Source organism: Gossypium hirsutum, chromosome D09 (genome assembly GCF_007990345.1).
Source record: "Gossypium hirsutum isolate 1008001.06 chromosome D09, Gossypium_hirsutum_v2.1, whole genome shotgun sequence".
Classification (NCBI taxonomy): domain Eukaryota; kingdom Viridiplantae; phylum Streptophyta; class Magnoliopsida; order Malvales; family Malvaceae; genus Gossypium; species Gossypium hirsutum.
The window spans coordinates 36,084,819-36,104,094 of record NC_053445.1 but is presented as its reverse complement, the minus strand read 5'-3'; the positions used below and the strand labels follow the sequence as shown (position 1 = coordinate 36,104,094).

General features: G+C 30.5%; 1 protein-coding gene, 1 long non-coding RNA gene and 2 other non-coding genes across 5 annotated transcripts; all 4 read right to left on the bottom strand.

Moving 5' to 3' along the window:
* Window positions 1-9,942: 9,942 nt before the first annotated feature.
* LOC107891671 (uncharacterized) lies at window positions 9,943-13,252 on the bottom strand. 2 transcript variants are annotated; one of them, XM_016816520.2, is made up of 2 exons: window positions 12,518-13,252; window positions 9,943-10,266 (listed from the first exon to the last, which is right to left on the bottom strand). In XM_016816520.2, exons 1-2 carry the CDS (start codon window positions 13,117-13,119, stop codon window positions 10,248-10,250), a joined length of 621 nt encoding a protein of 206 aa, XP_016672009.1. In that variant the 5' UTR covers window positions 13,120-13,252; the 3' UTR covers window positions 9,943-10,247. The 2 variants fall into 2 exon arrangements, with proteins under 2 accessions (XP_016672009.1, XP_016672010.1); XM_016816521.2 differs by lacking the exon at window positions 9,943-10,266 and adding an exon at window positions 10,438-10,832 and having other exon boundaries at window positions 12,518-13,229.
* A 2,394-nt stretch (window positions 13,253-15,646) lies between these two features.
* LOC121221566 (small nucleolar RNA snoR114) lies at window positions 15,647-15,730 on the bottom strand. Its single transcript, XR_005918954.1, has one exon. It is a non-coding gene; the product is annotated as a small nucleolar RNA snoR114 (small nucleolar RNA).
* Window positions 15,731-15,736: 6 nt separating this feature from the next.
* On the bottom strand, window positions 15,737-15,807 carry TRNAG-GCC (transfer RNA glycine (anticodon GCC)). Its single transcript has one exon. It is a non-coding gene; the product is annotated as a tRNA-Gly (tRNA).
* Window positions 15,808-16,572: 765 nt separating this feature from the next.
* LOC107891672 (uncharacterized) lies at window positions 16,573-17,582 on the bottom strand. Its single transcript, XR_001682277.2, has 2 exons — window positions 17,165-17,582; window positions 16,573-16,873 (listed from the first exon to the last, which is right to left on the bottom strand). It is a non-coding gene; the product is annotated as an uncharacterized lncRNA (long non-coding RNA).
* Window positions 17,583-19,276: the final 1,694 nt, after the last annotated feature.

The following is a 19,276-nucleotide window of genomic DNA, read 5'->3' as shown; positions in this document are numbered from 1 at the left end:
AAGTCAATATTCTTACCACAATAAACATCCTCAACTAGTTGGATTACCGAAAATACATTGGTTCCACCTTTCTCATCATGACTCACCAGTACAATGCATTAATCTTGTGAAGGAAAGAACAAACTTGTAATCATCTAAGTGAATTACCTCAAAGTTTTCCTTGCCTTTCCAATCCCCAATTTGTAGCCCAACTCCTTATGTTACTTCCATAGTTGGGACCTCTTTGAAATTAACAATCTTGATCTTTTTAGTCGATTTGTTAACTAATAGACCAAGTTTATCTGCGACTTTTTTCAACATAAACAAATTAGATGTCCTTGTATCAATAAGAGCACTCCTCATTCGGCTTGCGATGTTAATGTCTACAAACATAAACCCATTTTGCTTGTGATCCTTCTTCACTTTAGCAAAATTGAGTATTATTAAACCAAACTTTAATAATTTATCTTCCTTAAGCTCCGCTTCCTCTTCTTTGTTGATTGCAATGAACTTGAATCTTCTGTGGACAGTCTCGTACCCTATGCGGACCACAATATACGAAGCACTTCATTGGCTTTTCTGATTTATCGTTGGCCTTCAACTTCCCATTGCGTGGTTTCTCATGACCATTACTCTTGCCATTGCCATCATTGTCATTTTTATCTTATTCTTCCTAATGGCCACCCCCACCATTGCTTGTCTCTTTAGGCTTGGAAAACTCAAACTTGTCTTTCTTCAGATCAAGCTCAACAAAGGACTCCGCCTCAGCCATGGCTTTGGTAAGTTATTTGACCCTAGTTGACACAACTCTTGCTTTGCCTAAGGATTTAACCCATCCTTGAACTAGTAAAATGCCTCTTTTCTCACTCAAATCAAGGATTTTGAGTAACAACTTAGTGAACTCTCGAACTGTGCCTTGCTGCATAAGTCGACACAACTTAGCCCAAGCTTCTTCCTCAGCATACTCAGGGTAAAATTGCTTCCTAAATTCATTCTGTAACTCCACCAAATCCCAATAGTGATATCACCTCTTACCTCTCATCTGTGGACCTATGAGGCCATCATAAAATAGTGATATTGGTAAAATAAATTGGAGCAATGTTTACCTTAATGGCATCATTTTCAATGTCTATCACACGAAAGTAGTGTTTCATTCCCCATAAGAAATTGTTCACATTCCTCGCAAACCTCGTCTCCTTAAACCCTTTCGGTTTGGAAACATCCATTTTATGTTGTTTAGGAACTGAATCTAGCATCCTTTTACCCAAATCAGCTTTGCAGATAACGAGCTCCTCCTTGAGCTCCTCAATATGTTCCTTTAAAGTCAACACCATAACCTCTAGAGCATCATCCTTCACTGTCAGCTTATCCATAGTAGAATTGAGCACCCACTGCATTACTTCCACATTAGAATCGAGAGCCTCTATCATAAATTACTTGAGCTACTCTTTCATTGAGTCCAACTCTTCGATGTGTCCCTTAACTGCCTCGAGTGTTTTCCTTCGTATCACCCACAAATTTCTCCAGATCGATCACTTGACCTTCCAAAGTCAACAGCATATCCCTCGATTTGCTAGCTTTCATGCCCCCTTCCCCCTCATGGGTCTCCCTAGGCTCAATCTAATCGCCTACTCCTTTGTCATCTTAACTGCTGACTTACTAAACATTGACTCTAATACCAACTGTCACAGGGCTAAAACTTTAGTCTAGCGAACCGCACGACCTTAGACAAAAACTTAAATTCAAATCCACCTAAGTCAACCTAACTCTCAAAAGTGAGAATTCACAATGAAAATTCTCTAAGGCAACAAGCTTATCAAAAGCAAACTTAAAGGTAAAGAAGCAACAAAAGAACCGAATAAGCCACAAAAAAGTAATGCACACAAGGTATTTGAGTAAATGCTCTCAAAAGTATTTGGTTACTCAATAATGGGATAATTACAAATGAGAAGGAAAACTTCTATTTATAGTTAAGCTCTCTCATATCCAATGGTACAATTTAAATTACATTGACGACTGAGATTAAAGGCAATCTACAAATTGAGATTCTTAAAGTATTTTCCAAGATCCTCTAAGATTAAAAAATATTCACCCTGGTAAAATATTCACCAGGTTAACTAGATGTGTTTCTCCACATATTTTATGTATTGGACTAGTTTAAGTGAGTCAAATGAGCCACATTTAATCAATTGACCTCCATAGGACATTTTGTGTGCATTCATCACGGGCTTTAATTTGTGACCCGTGACACAATGCTATACTAGCTTGCTATTTTTACATAACACTCACTGAAAAATTACAAGGACAAATAAAGCATGATCAAATTGAAAATCAAGAACTAAATGTCTAAATCCAAAACTTATGCATGATATAAGTCTAATAGTAAAATTTAGAGATAATATAATTTTTGGCCCATTAACTTGGCAACTATGTCCACGTTGGTTCCTGTACTTTTTTTGTCCACTTTAGTCCTTGAACTTGGTAATTAGACCCATTTTAGTCATTAAACTTGGATTCTGTCAAGATTTGATGATTTAACCAATGTTATTAGAATGAGACCAGATCAGATAGATTGAGAACTTATTGATATAATGATATAAACAAAGGGGTTGAGCCGGTTGAAATCATACACTACTTGAAATTGGTAAAAATCAAAAACTAAGACAAAAATCAACAATTGAACAGGTTGAATGAGTTTAATAATTTTTTTTATTTTTATGAATTTTTAATTAATTATTTAATTATTATTGATCTGATGGTCAAACCACCTATTCATTTATTACAACACTAAGGGCTCCTTTTATCTCCAGTGCGTTGGGAATGTTAGGAGAAAAAAATGTGATTGAAACGCACGTCATTTTGGAGGTGTTTGGAGCATCACCAGTGAGTTGTTATAAATGCACTGACCACCAAATTTTATACTGGAGGTTACAGCTCCAGTAAGAAAAAAAGCAGTTCAGTCAAATGGTTATTTACTTTTTAAATCCTTTATTTTATTTTTGTTTTTCATAAAACTTTTAGTTTAATTTTTCAGAAAAACTGAGGTTATGTATTAATTAAGAAATGAATATATAATAAATTATTTTTTACATAGTAAATATATCAATTTATTTTCTTATAACTTTTAAAAAAATTCTATTTAATAATTAAACACATTTTTATCATAAAATTAGTATTAAATAATAAAAATAAATATTACATGAATAATATTAAAATTCACTAGTAAAATAATTATTTAATATATAATTTTAATAAATTTTAATTATTTATTAATTGTATAAATATAAAATAAATTAAATTTTTTATTATATGCATAAATTTTAATTTAAATAATTATCATTTTATCTAATAAATAATTTAAATTGATTATATAATTTAATTAAGGGGTTAAATATAAAATTGGTACCTAAGCTTGTCCACTTCTTCCAGATTAGTACTTATGATTTTTTTGTCCCAGATTGGTACCCGAACTTTTTTTCCGTCCACTATGTTAGCACTTGATACTAACGCCGTTATTTTTTTTGCTAATGTGGCAGTACTGGCCAATTGCGTGTTGCAACGTGGTGTCCTATTATACTTCCTTTTTTTCGTTTTTGTTTTTTTGTTTTATTTTTTTATTTTTCCTCCTCTTCCCCTTTTTTATTTCTTTTTTTGCAACTACGTCTACTTCTACATTTTTCATTTTCTTCTTTCTTACTTTTGTCACCCCCCAATTTTCTCAGGGTACGTTTGATTCACTGTAATGGAATAGAGTTGTAATTTAATAGAGTTGTAATGGAATAAAGCTGTAATCAGTAATTCAATTGTTTGGTTGAATGGAATGGAATAGAACTGTAATAGTATTCTTGTGTTTGGTTGAACGGAGATGTTGTAATAGCATAAGGAAAAAAACTAAAATGACTAGAATACCCTTAGCAGAATTTTTTTAGGTAAATGATTATTGTTATTATTATTAAATTTTAATAAGATTATTATTAAAAATAATTTAATAAAAAAATAATTTAACCATATTTTAACATAATTATTATTAAATATAATTTAATAAAATAATATATAATTTAATAAAATTCTTAATATAATTATTATTATATGAATTAAAAAATCATAATATATAATACAATAAAAATAATTATAATCTACTTTATTATTTTTAAACTGCAATGCATATTTAATGTGCTAAAATATCATTAGTAAAACAAATAATTTAATTATTCTACAATAAAAAACAAAATATTAGAAGTAATAAATAACTTGAGAATTATATTTCACATCCAAACATAATATTCATATATTAACAAAAAGTTACATGATTTCATTAGCTTATATGTCATAATCAATATGTTTTAAAATTTTGCAAAATCAAAAAGTTACAACATTGTAATAACATCCTATCATGTCATTATACCATACAAATATTACAAATACAAAAAGTTACCAAAATATCATCAACACAACCATGATTTTTAATGGTTAGCAAGAAATCTTCTGACTCATTCCAATCGCACAGAAGAAGGTAAACTAAAGAAAATGAGCATTTCCGTTGGATGATCTGGAATTTTGCTCAATGCGCGATAGCGCTCATCCTCAGTTAAACCTTCTACTTCACATAATGTTGGATATAATTTTAAAGTTCTTTCTTGAATAGTCATTTCTGACTTTTGTTGAATTAGTACTTCGGAGGCAATACTCCTACTGATTTCAACGCCAACGGTCCATTTTCCACCAATAAAGTGACAGCATCATGAAATGAAGTAGAAGAAATATGATCACTTGCAACATAAATCTTTTTTTTCTTCTTTGAAAATGTGGAATCGCCTTGGTTTCTAGCTGGTTGCGGTTGCGTAGCTGAAACATCCATGTCATCCAAAGAAACATCAGCTTCGCATCCATATAAATCGTTTCTTTCTTCATGAATATTTGTAGTAGCTACATCCTCAACATCTATTTCTTCAATAATATCAGCGGCTATTTGAGCATCTTTCCCAGTGACTCGATCTTTTGCGTAGATGGCAGTAAGTTGGTCATAATAAGGGAAACTACGATGTTTGAATTGACCGACTTCTTTATGACTCTATAAAAATGAGGAATTCATATTAGACATAAGTTTGGTCAAAATAAGATAATAAAGACTTAAAATAATTCTTACATTTATATATGAGTTCCACACTGCATCTTCAGCAACAACAAGTTGCCTATGTTCATCCCAACCAAAACCGCTATTGTTTTTTCCACTAAGCATGTCATAAACGATTGACCAATCCCTTTTCAATGTCCTAATCCTCGATTCAAGATTAGGTTTAGCCTTCAACATGGCGTTGGGTAAAACTTTTTCTAACATTCTTTCCAACTCATTTAAATAACCGACTTTGAATCTCGTATCGGCATTGAAGGTTCCAAGATTGTGCAAGTCGACCATACAGGTAACCAACGCAGCATCTTCTTTTGGAACTCATTTCCTTTTGGTTTCTATCTTTGCAGGCGACCATACAAGCAACTATCTTTGCCAGTTTGTATTCATCCTCACATTGTAATTAACTAATGTTTTATTTGAATTAATAATTGTGAATAGAAAAATATATATTATTTTGTTTGAATATTTAAAATTAGTAAAAGGAAAAAAATAATATGAATTTAATAATTTTTAGAGAAAAGAAAATAAGGTTTTAATTTCTTTTATTTTGTATTAACTCAATTCGATTATAGGTATATAGTGTGTTAAATGTTGTAAAAATTATGTATTTTAAAATATTCGATTATTATTTTTATTTAAATAAAATCTAAAACTCCATAAAATCTAAAACTCCATATTCTTTGCAATTCGTATATAGTGTCTTAACTATCTTTGCAAGTTTGTATTCATCCTCACATTCTTACCATAACATGATTTGTTTGTAGCATTTCACTTTCTTTCTTTTTTTCGTTTGTTGAGATAATCTTTTTAGTGTTAATTATAATTTTTAACCAAACAATATAAGTAATATAAAACATTGTTTGAAGACCAAAATCAAATATAACATAAATTAAAAATATCGAAAATAAAAATAGTTTAAAAATATATTAAAAGATTAAAATAGTTTTAAATGAAACATATCAAAAATAAAAACATATTGAAAAATAAATATAACCAAAATGTTGTTGTTTAAAGTAAAAAAATCAAATCCGAATTGTAAATGTAGTTTAACATGTATATATTGTCTTGTTGCTACCTTAGCACACCCTTGAGTGATATTTTTCCCCTTCTTGTTGCTACCTTCAACCACTCCTTTAGCTAAAACACAAGCCATTCCATTATTTCAAGAGGATACACATTTAACACATAATGGTTCCAACTAAAAAATCCAAATAAAAATAAGCTTAACAAAAAACCAAAGGCAAAATGAATGGAAAACATGAAAATGTCCTTAGCAACTATGTAAATGCCAGATAAAATCTGCAACTTTTGAATCAATCAAAATAGAAAGTTACCTTCAAAATGTAGGGACAAACTAATAACAAAGAAAACCAGTAGAAAGTTACAACTACTAATATTAACAATAATATTAACAATTAACTTCATCAAATCAACTATAGAACTCGAATTAAACACTAAAAAGTTAACACTGTGACCTTTGGATACCAAAATATATAACTTTTATCAAATACAATTACCAAATTGAACTAAAAACTAACATATGTACCACATTAGAAAATAGTATCAAACTCATATACCAAACGATATATTAAGCAAATCGATTTATTCATTTTTGCTCCATAGGTCAGTCTGGTTTATTAGGTTTACACGGATAATTCGATTTATTCGGTTTTTGGTATAAAAAAATCAAACCGACTCAATGCACACCCCAAACTTTTTCAATCAAAGCAAAATCAGTCGAAGATATGCTCTCTAAAATCAGTAATACTATCTCCATCAAATTCCCACATTCCAATGACCATAGTATATTCGAAATAACAACTCATTAACATGTTCAAATATTTTTTTCATTAAATTGTCAAATCAAATAAGGCAAGTGATCAAACTACCTCAGTGGCAATCTGCAGTGCTGCCGAGTGCCACTAAGCAACAATCAACTCATCTTGCCTCAACTAACCGTATCATATATGTATTAAAAGGATCTAGCCACATAAAGAAATAAACATTCATATTCATATTACAATCTTTGGATACGTAACATTCTTTATTTCAAGCACTTATTTGCAATTTGGAATTTAGTTCTCATTACTTTTAGTTTTAAAAATCTAGTCTCTATACTTTTCGAATTTAAAAATTCAAGTCTAGTTGTTACTACTATTAAAATTCTTCTATTAAATTATTTGACGTGACTTTTTGAAATTAAAAAAATATACATATTCACTTGGTAGTCATGTAACAATAAAAGTAATGTTAAAAATATTGATTAAGATTTTTTTTCTTAAAAACACTCATTTGAACTTATCATGATAAAATAATTTCTTCTATTAGAATGGTATTATTAAGAAAAAAATTAACATCAGCATTTTGATTGAAATGGTTAACAATATTAACAATTTAGATCAACTAATGACATTATAAATGTAGAGGGACCAAAATATGTCAAAACTTAAAATATATAGATTAAAACGCAAATTTTAACATAATTTAGGGATCAAAACTAAAATTTAACAATCGTTTTACAATGCAGAATAAAAAAGCAACACAAACCTAATAAAAATAGAAACCTCTAAAAAATTCTCAGAACATTCAAATTATGCATAATGATGCAATATTTTAATTGAAATTAAAATTTTATTTTAATTATATTAAATAATTTTCAATTAAAATATCATTTTATATTTTTAATATTTTATGAAAATAAATTTGAAATTAAATTAAGATAAATTAGAAAAAGATGAGAACGTGATAGAATTAAAACAGACACAATGGTTAATTTGTGGGTCAATTCCTTTATAATATAATTTTAAAATAAAATAATAAACTAAGTAATAAAATAGATCTATCTGTATGCAATTAGTACAAAGAGGTATATGTATTCATTTGTATTTGTAGAATGGGTGTGATTTTTGTTTCAATGGGTTGAAAGGATGAATAATAAAGGAATAAAGAGAAGAACGAGAATATTGTAGATGAGTTGATAGATAAAATCCAATTGTTGTTAAATGAAATAAAGAAACGCGTAATAGGTGATGAAATTGGTGAAAATAGATGAGTTGAAGATGTCATGAAATTGAAGTTACTTTTTGGTGGAATTGTTCGTTTCTTCAAAGCTGCTGTTGGTGGGATGGAGGTGCTTATTGTTCTTGTTCTACCTGGAAAGGTGCTTTTTGGGCTTTTTCACACATATATATATATCTTGCCAAGGTTTTCAGTTGCCTTTCGGAGTTTGAAATGTATTTCAATGGCAGTATAGGGTTTGGAAATGAAACTGCAGAGGAGAGTAGGAAATGATCCCTTTTTTTGTCATTAAAAGTATTTTTTACTTGGTTTTCAATTTTACTAATTAATATTTTTTTTACAAATTATTTTCTTCAAAATCATATTTTATTATCATTTCAATTATATAGGAGTTACTTCAGTAGTTATACGTTAAAATTACACCATATGTCACTATTTCGTTTGTTCGAACTATTACATTTTGAGCCAAAATATATAATAAAAGTAAATTTTATGAATGATTACTGGCAAAAAAAAAAACCTTTAACAGTCAATTTAGGAATCAAAGAATGATTTAGGAACCATTTTTATGATACCCCACATTCGATTTAAATGCATGGCATCACATTATATTGCCGGAGTAACTTAGGCTATCTCAATTCATTTTATCAAATAATTTAGCATTCAATCATAATAATTCCCATACATTTAGAACTATAACATAAACATGATCAAACAATAATAATAATTCCCATACGCTTAGAACTATAACATAAACATGATTAGACAATGTTAAGTGATCTCATTTAAAGTGTTTCAAGGTTAAACAGAAACAAATACGCAGCTATCATTCGAATTCGAATTCAATGTGTCAAATTCGACATTGTCAAATTCATGTCTCAAGACATAGCTCCCATGTTACAAATCCTTAACTTCAATGTTTGGATGTCTCGAGACAAAGGGATTCTTGTCTCAAGACCTAAAACGAGACAATCATTTTAGGTTCAATATTTAGTAGTCTCGAGACAAAGTACTAATTGTTTCAAGACACGTCAATGCACATTTTAAACTTGTTCATGGGTTAAACTACCCACTCAAGCCCAAAGGCCTACTTAAAATTTAGATAAGCCCAAAAAATTAACTTGGACAAAAAAATTAAACCCATTTAAAATATAAGTCAAGCTTGAGCTTGAACAATAAAGGCCCAAGCCCAACTCATTTTTTAAGTTTATAATATTTTATTTTTACATATTATATAATTTATAACACATAAAAATTAAATCTATAATAATATATAATACTACTATAATGTAAACATTAAAAATTTTAAGATGACCACATGTAAAATTATTAAATATTAAAATAAATATAAATATAAATATTTTTTAAATCTTAAAAAACAATATGGATGGATTTAAAATAAACTTGAGCTAGCCATCTACAAATATAAGTGTATTTGGCCAAAATTTACTTATATTCTAAGTTGAACCGGACTTGAGCAAGCATATGCTATATTACTATCAGGTTTAATCTCAACCCGAAACTAACCCGACCCATGAACACCTCTAATTCGTCTCGAGACATGTTCAAGACCATTGCTCAAAAATACTTGAAATGATCAATTTGTTCTTAGTGTCTGGAGACCAAATGATAAAATGTCAAAAGTGCAATATAAGCATGCAAAATAATGTCTTAACGCTACTTAATTCACACCAAAACTTCACCAAACCAATGCACACCTATTTGACAAGTAAAACTACATTCAAAAACCTTAAATCATGACATTCATTGCATCATACTTAATCTATTTGAATCAACTATCAACTTGTGCAAAATTAGTCATTAACCATACGATATGTACTACTAAAATCATCCAAAACATCCAAGACATGTTCAAAACGTCATTAAGACTCCACAATACTTCTTAATGACCTAGATACATGTTGTATGTAACCTATCAAGACCATACGATATGTAATACTAAAATCATCCAAAACATCTAAGCCATGTTCAAAACGTCACTAAAACTCCACAATACTTCTTAATGACCTAGATACATGTTGTATATGACCTATCAAGGTAAGCACATTACAAAAGATTGACAGTTGGTGTCTTGAATGCTGTTAGGCTCATGATCACTTCAAGAACCTAAATTAAGCCTGCACACGGAAACAAACAAATTCGTACACTGGGTATTGTATACTCATTGATACTAACATAATTTAAATTCAATCATAAAAACATTAAACTTATAAATATGCTACTAATACTTTATTGCAAATCATTAAATCATTTCTACCATCTAGCATTTTATCAACATCATGATATCATATTCCTAATGCCAATCTCGTTATCAGAATCATTTCATATTCATTATCTGCATGACCAATTTCACATATCATATTTAAATTTAAGATGACATTCGATTACCAGAATCAAAATAACATTGCATTATCAAAATCAGAATTACATGTCATTATTTACTTTTAGCCCCTATTAACAAGATGTAAACATAAGTACAAGTACATGGATTAATCCTCTAACACTCAATAAGCACCGAAGTGTTGCTCAAGCATAAATGCACCGATCCCCCTAACACTCCATAGAATGAATCCCACCAAGATGCCAGAATGGATCACACCGAAGTGTCAGAATGAATCGCATTAAAGTGCCCAAATGCTCCCACCAACAACATATACGAATCTTATGGAATGCCAACTATACCCTAATCATGTTTAGCATCATTTAATAGCGCGATTTAATAATCTCATAATATCATTACACGTAATAATCACAGTTTCAACTTGTTTTATCAAATTATACAAATATCAATTTCTCAATATCACTTTCTATTATTATTATACCAGAACATAACATTTCGCATGCTCCTCATCACAATACCATTGCAAAATCATATCACAGTGCTATTTGTATATATACACCCGATGAAATTACCAAATGAATCGAAATTCAACAAGACATAATCAAACATATCCGAATTATCATTTATAGCTAACAATTCAATCTCAACATCATAACATCATAATTCACGTTCAATCTTTACATCTATCTCAAACATTTTTTTAATCTAATGACCCTCATTAATGCATGGGAAAATTAATGGCAATGAATGGTTTAGATCACTTTACTCCACTAACACAAAATAATTCTTGATTTAATTACTACATAAGGCCATGTCAATTTCTCTCTTGAGTCTCTCTACATTTATGCCATCAATTTCACAACCCCAACAATTTAGCCACTGTACTATTTTATTTCTAAATTAATTACTAATATTTCTATTTTCTAATTTCCGTACTTCATAACTATTTGATTAAAATTTTTAGACAACCCGATATAATAAATTCAATCCTTAAACCAACTTTTCCAACACCGACAGAAAATTGGATCATTACAATTTTACTAATAAAGTCTCTCTCTCTCTCTCTCTCTCTCTCTCTCTCTCTCTCTCTCTCTCTCTCTCTTTATACACACAGAGGGACAAATCCAAAAAATACTTTGAACAACCCCTTTAGGTTGCTCCTTAAAGGGTCAGCCTTCGATAATCATCATGTCATATATTACCTACATTGGTTTGGGGGAATCAACATACATAGAATTGTAGGGATATAAAACATAAACATCTTATTTGAAAATGATTTATAATTGAATTATAAATAGTTTTTAAGATGTATCAAATAAATTATTTTAATATATCTTTTGCCACATGCAAAAAAATTATCACGCGATAAGTTTTATAAAATAATAAGGTAAAAGAATATATTATAATCAATAAGACAAATGTAAACTCAAGTTCTCTTTCTAAAAACTTTTAAATCCTAGCTCTTGTTTGGCATAATGGGTTGCCAGGTCAATTGCCACCCATCTTTTCTTCTATGGTTGCACAAATCAACATTTTCCTCTTTGGATGCTATGGGCCGCCCCATCCTCAAGACTGACACTTAAAAGTGAGTGTTCTTAAAGTTTCGGACCCAAAACCTCTTACCTCCTACTCATACGAATTGATATTGTCCTCTTTGAATGCGCAACCATTAAGGCTTTGTCACCCTTAAAAAGGGGCAACTACCACATGTTTCAAACTCAAGACCTCGTATTTAGTTTTCATCGCAACTCTGGTACCATTATAGCCTTAAATTTTGGGCACTTCTGGCAATTTCTATAAACCTATCTGATCATTTCCTAGCTAGTTGCTTCAAGATTCCTAATTCTGGGTTATCATGCACACAATATTTCTAATGTTGACTTAAAAGCTTAAAAGAGGACTAAGTGCAGTTCAATATCACAGCATTTACCATAGGTTTATAGACAAAATCATAAATGATTCCAAAATGATAGCTAGAACTAGATTTAGCCATACTGCATACATAGTGAAACTATTAAGTAAAGTACCTTCCAAGCTTCAAGCATGCTTGTTCAAGGACCGGCGGCTTCATTGACCCACTCGCTTCGCGCAGATAACGCCTGAGGCAAACTATGGCATAACCTCGAGTATTGATTGCACTTAAAGAGCGGACCGCATCCTCGTCCCCGGTGGCAGCAGCCTCCACTTGTAATCGACGGTTTCTAAGTTGATCAAAAACCAAATCGGACGCCTTGGATCTTTCCAGATCTTGAATCCGGCCCCTCCAAATCCTATCCACCGCATCCAAGTACTTGCCGCCGCACGTGTCAGTATCTCCGGGCAAGTACTTGACGGTGCATTCCAATGCGACGGCGCAGTAGGCTTCCTTCATGGAATCGGGAATCGGGAGCCCTTGGTTGCTGTCAATGCGCCCAATCTTCTCCAAAGCGTCGAGTATTTTCTCGGAAACGTCACCGGCGTAGACTTCGGTTCGCATGGTACGGAGGAGCACGGCTTTTTTCAACTGAGGCCTGGGCTTCAATGGCGGGAAAGCTTCAATAACTTTCTTTACATGCATATCGTCGGGTGAGTACCTGACAAGGAATTCAATAATGCAACCGCAGATATATGGGTCTAGTTCTTGATCCATTGAGATTGAAATCGAAAACCCTAAATTTTCGACAGTGTTTGTTTTTCTTTTTGAAGAGAAAATGGGGAGTCCACACACTGAGTGATCTGTTGTTTTAGAGCCACTTTCTGATTTTCCAATTTATATGTAATTTGAAATTAGAAAAACTATCCGCCCATATTTATATTTAAATTTTTACTAAAAATATTTGTATCTTATTTTTAAAAATATTTTTTATATTTAATTTTGAAAATTAAAAAATATTAGTTAAATGAAAATAAATAAAAAATTATTTTTAAAAACTAAAATATGAGTAGAATTTAAGTGCACTTTTTTTAATTATTGAATTCTTATTTATTTTTACTATACAAATGAAACATTTATTAACCACATATTTCAATAAAAGAAATTAGCATATCTAAGTTGTGACGACGAACCACGTCGTGACAACGCGAATGAGGACATTACAACGTGGTGATGTATTCTCCACATAAAGCAGGGTTTTTCTTCCAATTAAACTCTATTAACTTTTCCAGTTAAAGTCTGAATACTCCAGCGATATTTTAAGTTTATTTTCTCCATATTGTATTATCGTTTGTTTACTTATTTAGTAAAAAGTCAAAATCTCTTTTGTTTATATCTTTTTATCCTCTTTAAGGGAGTTTTTCATCTAAATATTTGTGTATTCAATTTTCTCTACTTTTCGATTTTGTTATTTATATAAGTCGATTCCAATAAAAATAAATGCATTTGTGACAATTGATTGCAAATTATTTAAATTGATAAATTTTATGGTATATACATTTCAAAATTTTCTATTATGCACATCATAAAATTCAATAAACTTTCAAAATATATATTTTTTATATACATAAGATAATATATACTAACCCGTCCAAAGTGCGGAAGAAATTTCTTTTAAAAGGTTTGTATTTTTTCTCTCTAAAATTTTAATATGTTTGCACCGGTAATTTCTGAAAATAATAATAATAATTTTTAATTTAAGCATAAAAGCTTTTATTCGTTTTTATTTTGATTTTTCGTGTTTTTAGAGTGCAGTTTGCGTTTTGACACGGTCTGACACATGGTTGTGTATCCAGCTCGTGTGGAATGGCCCAGCCTGTGTGACCCCTAAAATTTTCTCCGATTTTTCGATTTTCGCTCATTTTGCTCTCAAATGTTCTCCTAAGTATAGAAACATGAATTTAAAGGACTAGAAGCATAAAATTCACAATTAAGCCTCGATTAATCACCCAAAAACACATTAAGAACAAGATTAAAACATGTTACTTTTAACACACATCATTTGATCACTCATGATTAAATTGACAACAAAATAATGTGATATTTTTTAAATGGTATAATAACACATTTAATCTTCAACACTTACGTATTCTTATTAATTTGACCCTAATTCTACATAATTCAATAAATTTATCACTTCGCATTTACAAATTTTATAAATTTGATCATTAAACCCTTTAAAAAGGTTTGAAGAAAGAAAATAAAAAATCAGCTTACTGTTTTCTGGTTTCAAAGAACACCCGAAAATTAGATGACAATTAGATATCAAGAGTAGAAAAAAAAACCCTGAAATAAACAATCAGAGAAGAATTTAAGGGAATTACCGAGATGAAGTACTAAAATGGAAACGTTGACCGCTTCTTGCAGTTAGTGTTGTCTTAGCATTTGGATATTAAATTTACTACATATACGTATATCCCTTGCTTGAGAACATTCGATAATGAAGTTTGTAAAAAAGATTGGATGATTGGTATTTATATAGTAAAATCATCTTATTTTTATGCTGTTTTGCTTGTGATTTAATCAATCAAGTGAGAAGCTAGTCATGGAATATAAGTATGTTAATGGAAGAGATGATGATCGTGCTAGCCACCAAGTGGAAAGAAAAGTCGGCTTATAGCGACTCAAGTTGAGTTTCTTGAGAGGAGCTTTGAGGTTGAACATAAACTTGAATTAGACAGCAAGTTGCGACTAGCAAAAGACTTTGGCCTACAATCCTGACAAGTAGCTATATGATTCCAAAATCAGCGTGCTCAATCCAATACCTCAAATTTAAAAACTCAAAACATTGGTTAAGATCAAGTTGATAGAATTTACAAATATGAATGGTTAAATTGATTGAATTATTAAGAATTAAGATTAAATCGATAGAATATGTAAATATTGAGAACTAAATTTGTTATTATATCAGTTTAGAAAAAGGGCATGCCATTATTTTTCTTATCAATGCAACGAGTGACCAAGACAAGAATAAATACAAACGTTGATAGCTAAATTGAAAATTTTTAAAATTGAGTGACCAAAACGAAAATTCGAGTATAATTGAATGAACATTTGTATAAATTACCCTGTAAACCACTACATTTATTGTAATAATATTTTGCTTTTTTTAGATTTTCATAATTTCTTTTATACTAATAACGAGTTCAATATTAACTGAACTAAAATTTAGTTCATCATCATGGACATTTTCAATATAGATAGTTATATAGATTTTGGTACGAATTATAAAAAAGGCTTAAGGAAGCTCAGCAGCGCAGCTAACATCTGAAATCAGACGATTATGATGACCCTAACCATCAAGACAGCGCAATACTCATCACAGCTCCTATGATGCACCAGCCGGGAATCGAACCCGGGTCTGTACCGTGGCAGGGTACTATTCTACCACTAGACCACTGGTGCTTCATGCCCTAGAAATATTAAATTTTATATTTGTCCTTTTTTTTAATAAAGGTATTTTAGCCCAATTAAACCTCGTAGATAAAGCTATTTTTAAATAGTTTAAGCCAATCTAAGATTTATTTTCAGAATGTGATGCAGTTTAAACCACACTGGTATCATGCATGTTGGTATCAAAATGCATATTTCTGGATCAATACCCAATTAGATCTCAACTCAAACAATCATAACTTTAAATATTTGTCCTTCACATATTTAGAATTTAGTATTCTTGCTTTTATTTTCAAGAATTTAATCCTTTTACTTTTTGGACTTAAAAATCCGCTTTCAATTTACATAAAACCATGTAACATTTTAATTAAAAATTTAACGATATGAACTACTTGAACTAATTAATAACATTATAAAAATATAAAGACTGTTAGAAATTAATATATAAAGATTAAATTTCAAATTTAAGCATTTTAGAAAGGACTGAAATTGAAAATTAGCCATTTTATAAAATGGAAAAAGAAAGGAAGTTGGTAGGTGTGCGCCACGTGCCATCATATAGGTATATAGATTTTAAACATATTCTAGGGACTAAACTGAAAGTATACCATTGTTTTAAAATCTCAAAATCAAACTGTGTTTGATTTTAGACAGGTGTCGACAAAAGGAATGGTAATGTCACTAATCTAACTATAAATACAACTAAGGAAAGCACACCTATTGAGTAATAGTATAGTTATGCCGAGTAAGAAATATCGTATCCACGAGGACCAAAAGTACTAGTAATTATTGTTTTTCTATTATTTAGTCGAAAAATTGGAGTTGTAATAGCCCATTTTTGCCCGGCCCATTCAAAATAAGACCAACCCAAATACTCATTACACCAGTCCAAAGTAGACCCAAATAATAACAAGCCCAATACAAACCCAAATACAACACTGGCCCAATACATAGCCGTAACAATTTTCAAATGTAGAAACCCTAAGGGGTTAGCAGCAGTCAGCGCCGCATGCCCCACGTTCGGCAGCCTCCCAAACCGCCCCACGTTCAGCACTCCGTGCACGCCACACACGCGTACCTGCAACAAATCGAACCACGAACAGTAAAGGGTGGAAAAGGGGTTTTCGGGGGTTTTTTCTTTTTGTTATTTTGGCTATTTAAAGTCAAATGGAATCTGTAATGGGGGTTAGCAAATTTTTTATACCGAAATCAAAAAGAAAATAGACAGAAAGAAACATTTTTGAAGGTGGGATCTTGTTTTCTTTCTCTGTTCTTTTACTGTTTTTTTAATTTACCTTGTTCTTTTCTTTTGCTTCTTTTTTAAAAAACAACAAAAATAAACGAAGAAGAGGAGAAAAAGAGGACTTACCGTCGAGAGAGTCGTCGGGCATCCTCTTTTTGCTGGTGTCTGGTCTGAGATGGGAGAACGGCAGTGAAAGAAGAGCTGCGGCGCACTTGAGGATTGGCAGAGGAATGGTGTTTTAGGGTTCCAAAATTGGGCATATATAGGTCGTTAACGACGTCGTTTGGGGCCTGTTTCAGTGGCCCCAAAACGGCGCCGTATTGATCATGCCCATGTGCAACCCGATTCGACCCGGGGAAGATCTTTTTTAAAAATGGACTATTTTCGCAATTAGTCCTCATGATTTATGGTTTTTTTAAAATTAACTTATTTATTTCTTCTAAATTTCATCACATGTTTTATAATTGTTTCAAATTGGTCCTATGTTGCGCAACATTGTAGGAGATTTGGGTAAATTTCTCGTTCAGTCCTCCCCCTGTTTCGCGTGTTTTAATTTGCTCCCTTTCACGTTATTTTGAAATTAGCTTTTTAAATTCTGTTTTTTTTATTTAATCCTTAATTTATTATTTTTAGTTTTTATTATATTGTTAATATTATTTATTTACGTTATTATTACTGTATTGTTATTAGTTTATTATTATATGTTATATTATTATTATATTTATTTATATAGGCGCATATACATGTTAATACATATATATTTGTTTGGTTTTAAAAAAAACATTTTAAATATATATACTATATACATATCGTATATATTTTATTTTTTGTTTTCCTTAGCTTAATATACATATGTATGCGTCTATATATTTGTATTTTATAATATTTGTATATTTTCAATATCTTATAATCCAAATATTTTTTTATAATACGTATACATATACACCTACATTATTCGACACTTTTATCAATATATCTTTCAAATCTCTTTTATATATACATATGTGTCCATATTTTTTATAATTAGTAATATACTATGCTTATATTTTTTTATATAAGCTTTTTTATATTTTTTTGATTATGTTATTTTTATTATTTTTTGTATACATGTATATATGCATTAATATCTTATCATACTTTCAAAAAGTAAACATTTTGATTTTGTCAAAATACTAAAATCATTTTTGTGATCCAAAGGCTTTCAAAATAAAAAATGATATTCAAAGTTAGGGATTTTCGAGGAAAATTGAGCCCTAACGTATTGGGTTCCGTTTTTCTTTATTAATTCCAAATAACCGAGAATATTCGTTATTTAAAATATATAAGTAAAAATCATTTTTAGAAACTTAATTTGTTATGTCCTAACGTATTGGGCATGACATAATTGCTTCCTCGAAATGAAGATTTACTTATAAAGCAAAAGTGATATTCAAAATTCGAGGATTTTGAGGAATTGTACCCTAACGTATTGGGTCTCAATTTCTTCGCATGACTTGAATAATAGACTATCCTTTTCAGATTTCAATATTTGTGTTTTACAAAATCTTTTAAATTTTTGACATCAAGACATTAAACAATCAATTTGGTACTGATTTTGGGCGCTACGAGGGTGCTAACCCTTCCTCGTGCGTAACTGACTCCCGAACCTATTTTCTTAAATTTCGCAGACCAAAACTATTTTTAAGGTGAGCCGATCACACCTCAATCAAGGATCGGTGGCGACTCCAATTTTTGTTTTAAAGTCGACAACTAAATTTTTGTTTTCAAAAAAATGGTTTCGACAGGAGTGATTGTTTTTAATCTAAAACTACTAAACTAATCTAACTAAGAATGCAACAAAGACTGAAATGGAAAAAATAATCGAAGAAAACTAATGAGAAAGACAATACCCAGGAAAGAATCCACCTAGACTTCACATATTATTCTAAATATGAACTAAACGATTTATTCACTTGTGTCTTGATCCGTAGAAATCATTAAATTATGCTAATATCTCTTTCGAGAGTAAGAACAACTGACTCTAGGTTGATTAATTGAAATTGCTTTCTAATTTTCTAATTAAAACTCGTATTGCCGCATTAACTCTATTTATGGATTCCCCTATTTGATTTGACTCTAATCCAGTAGATTTATGTCGTCCTATTTCTAGGATTGCATGTAACTCCACTCAATTATGCTAGATCTACTCTTAAACAGGGATTTTTTCTCCACTGAAATAAGCACATTAAACATGAATTA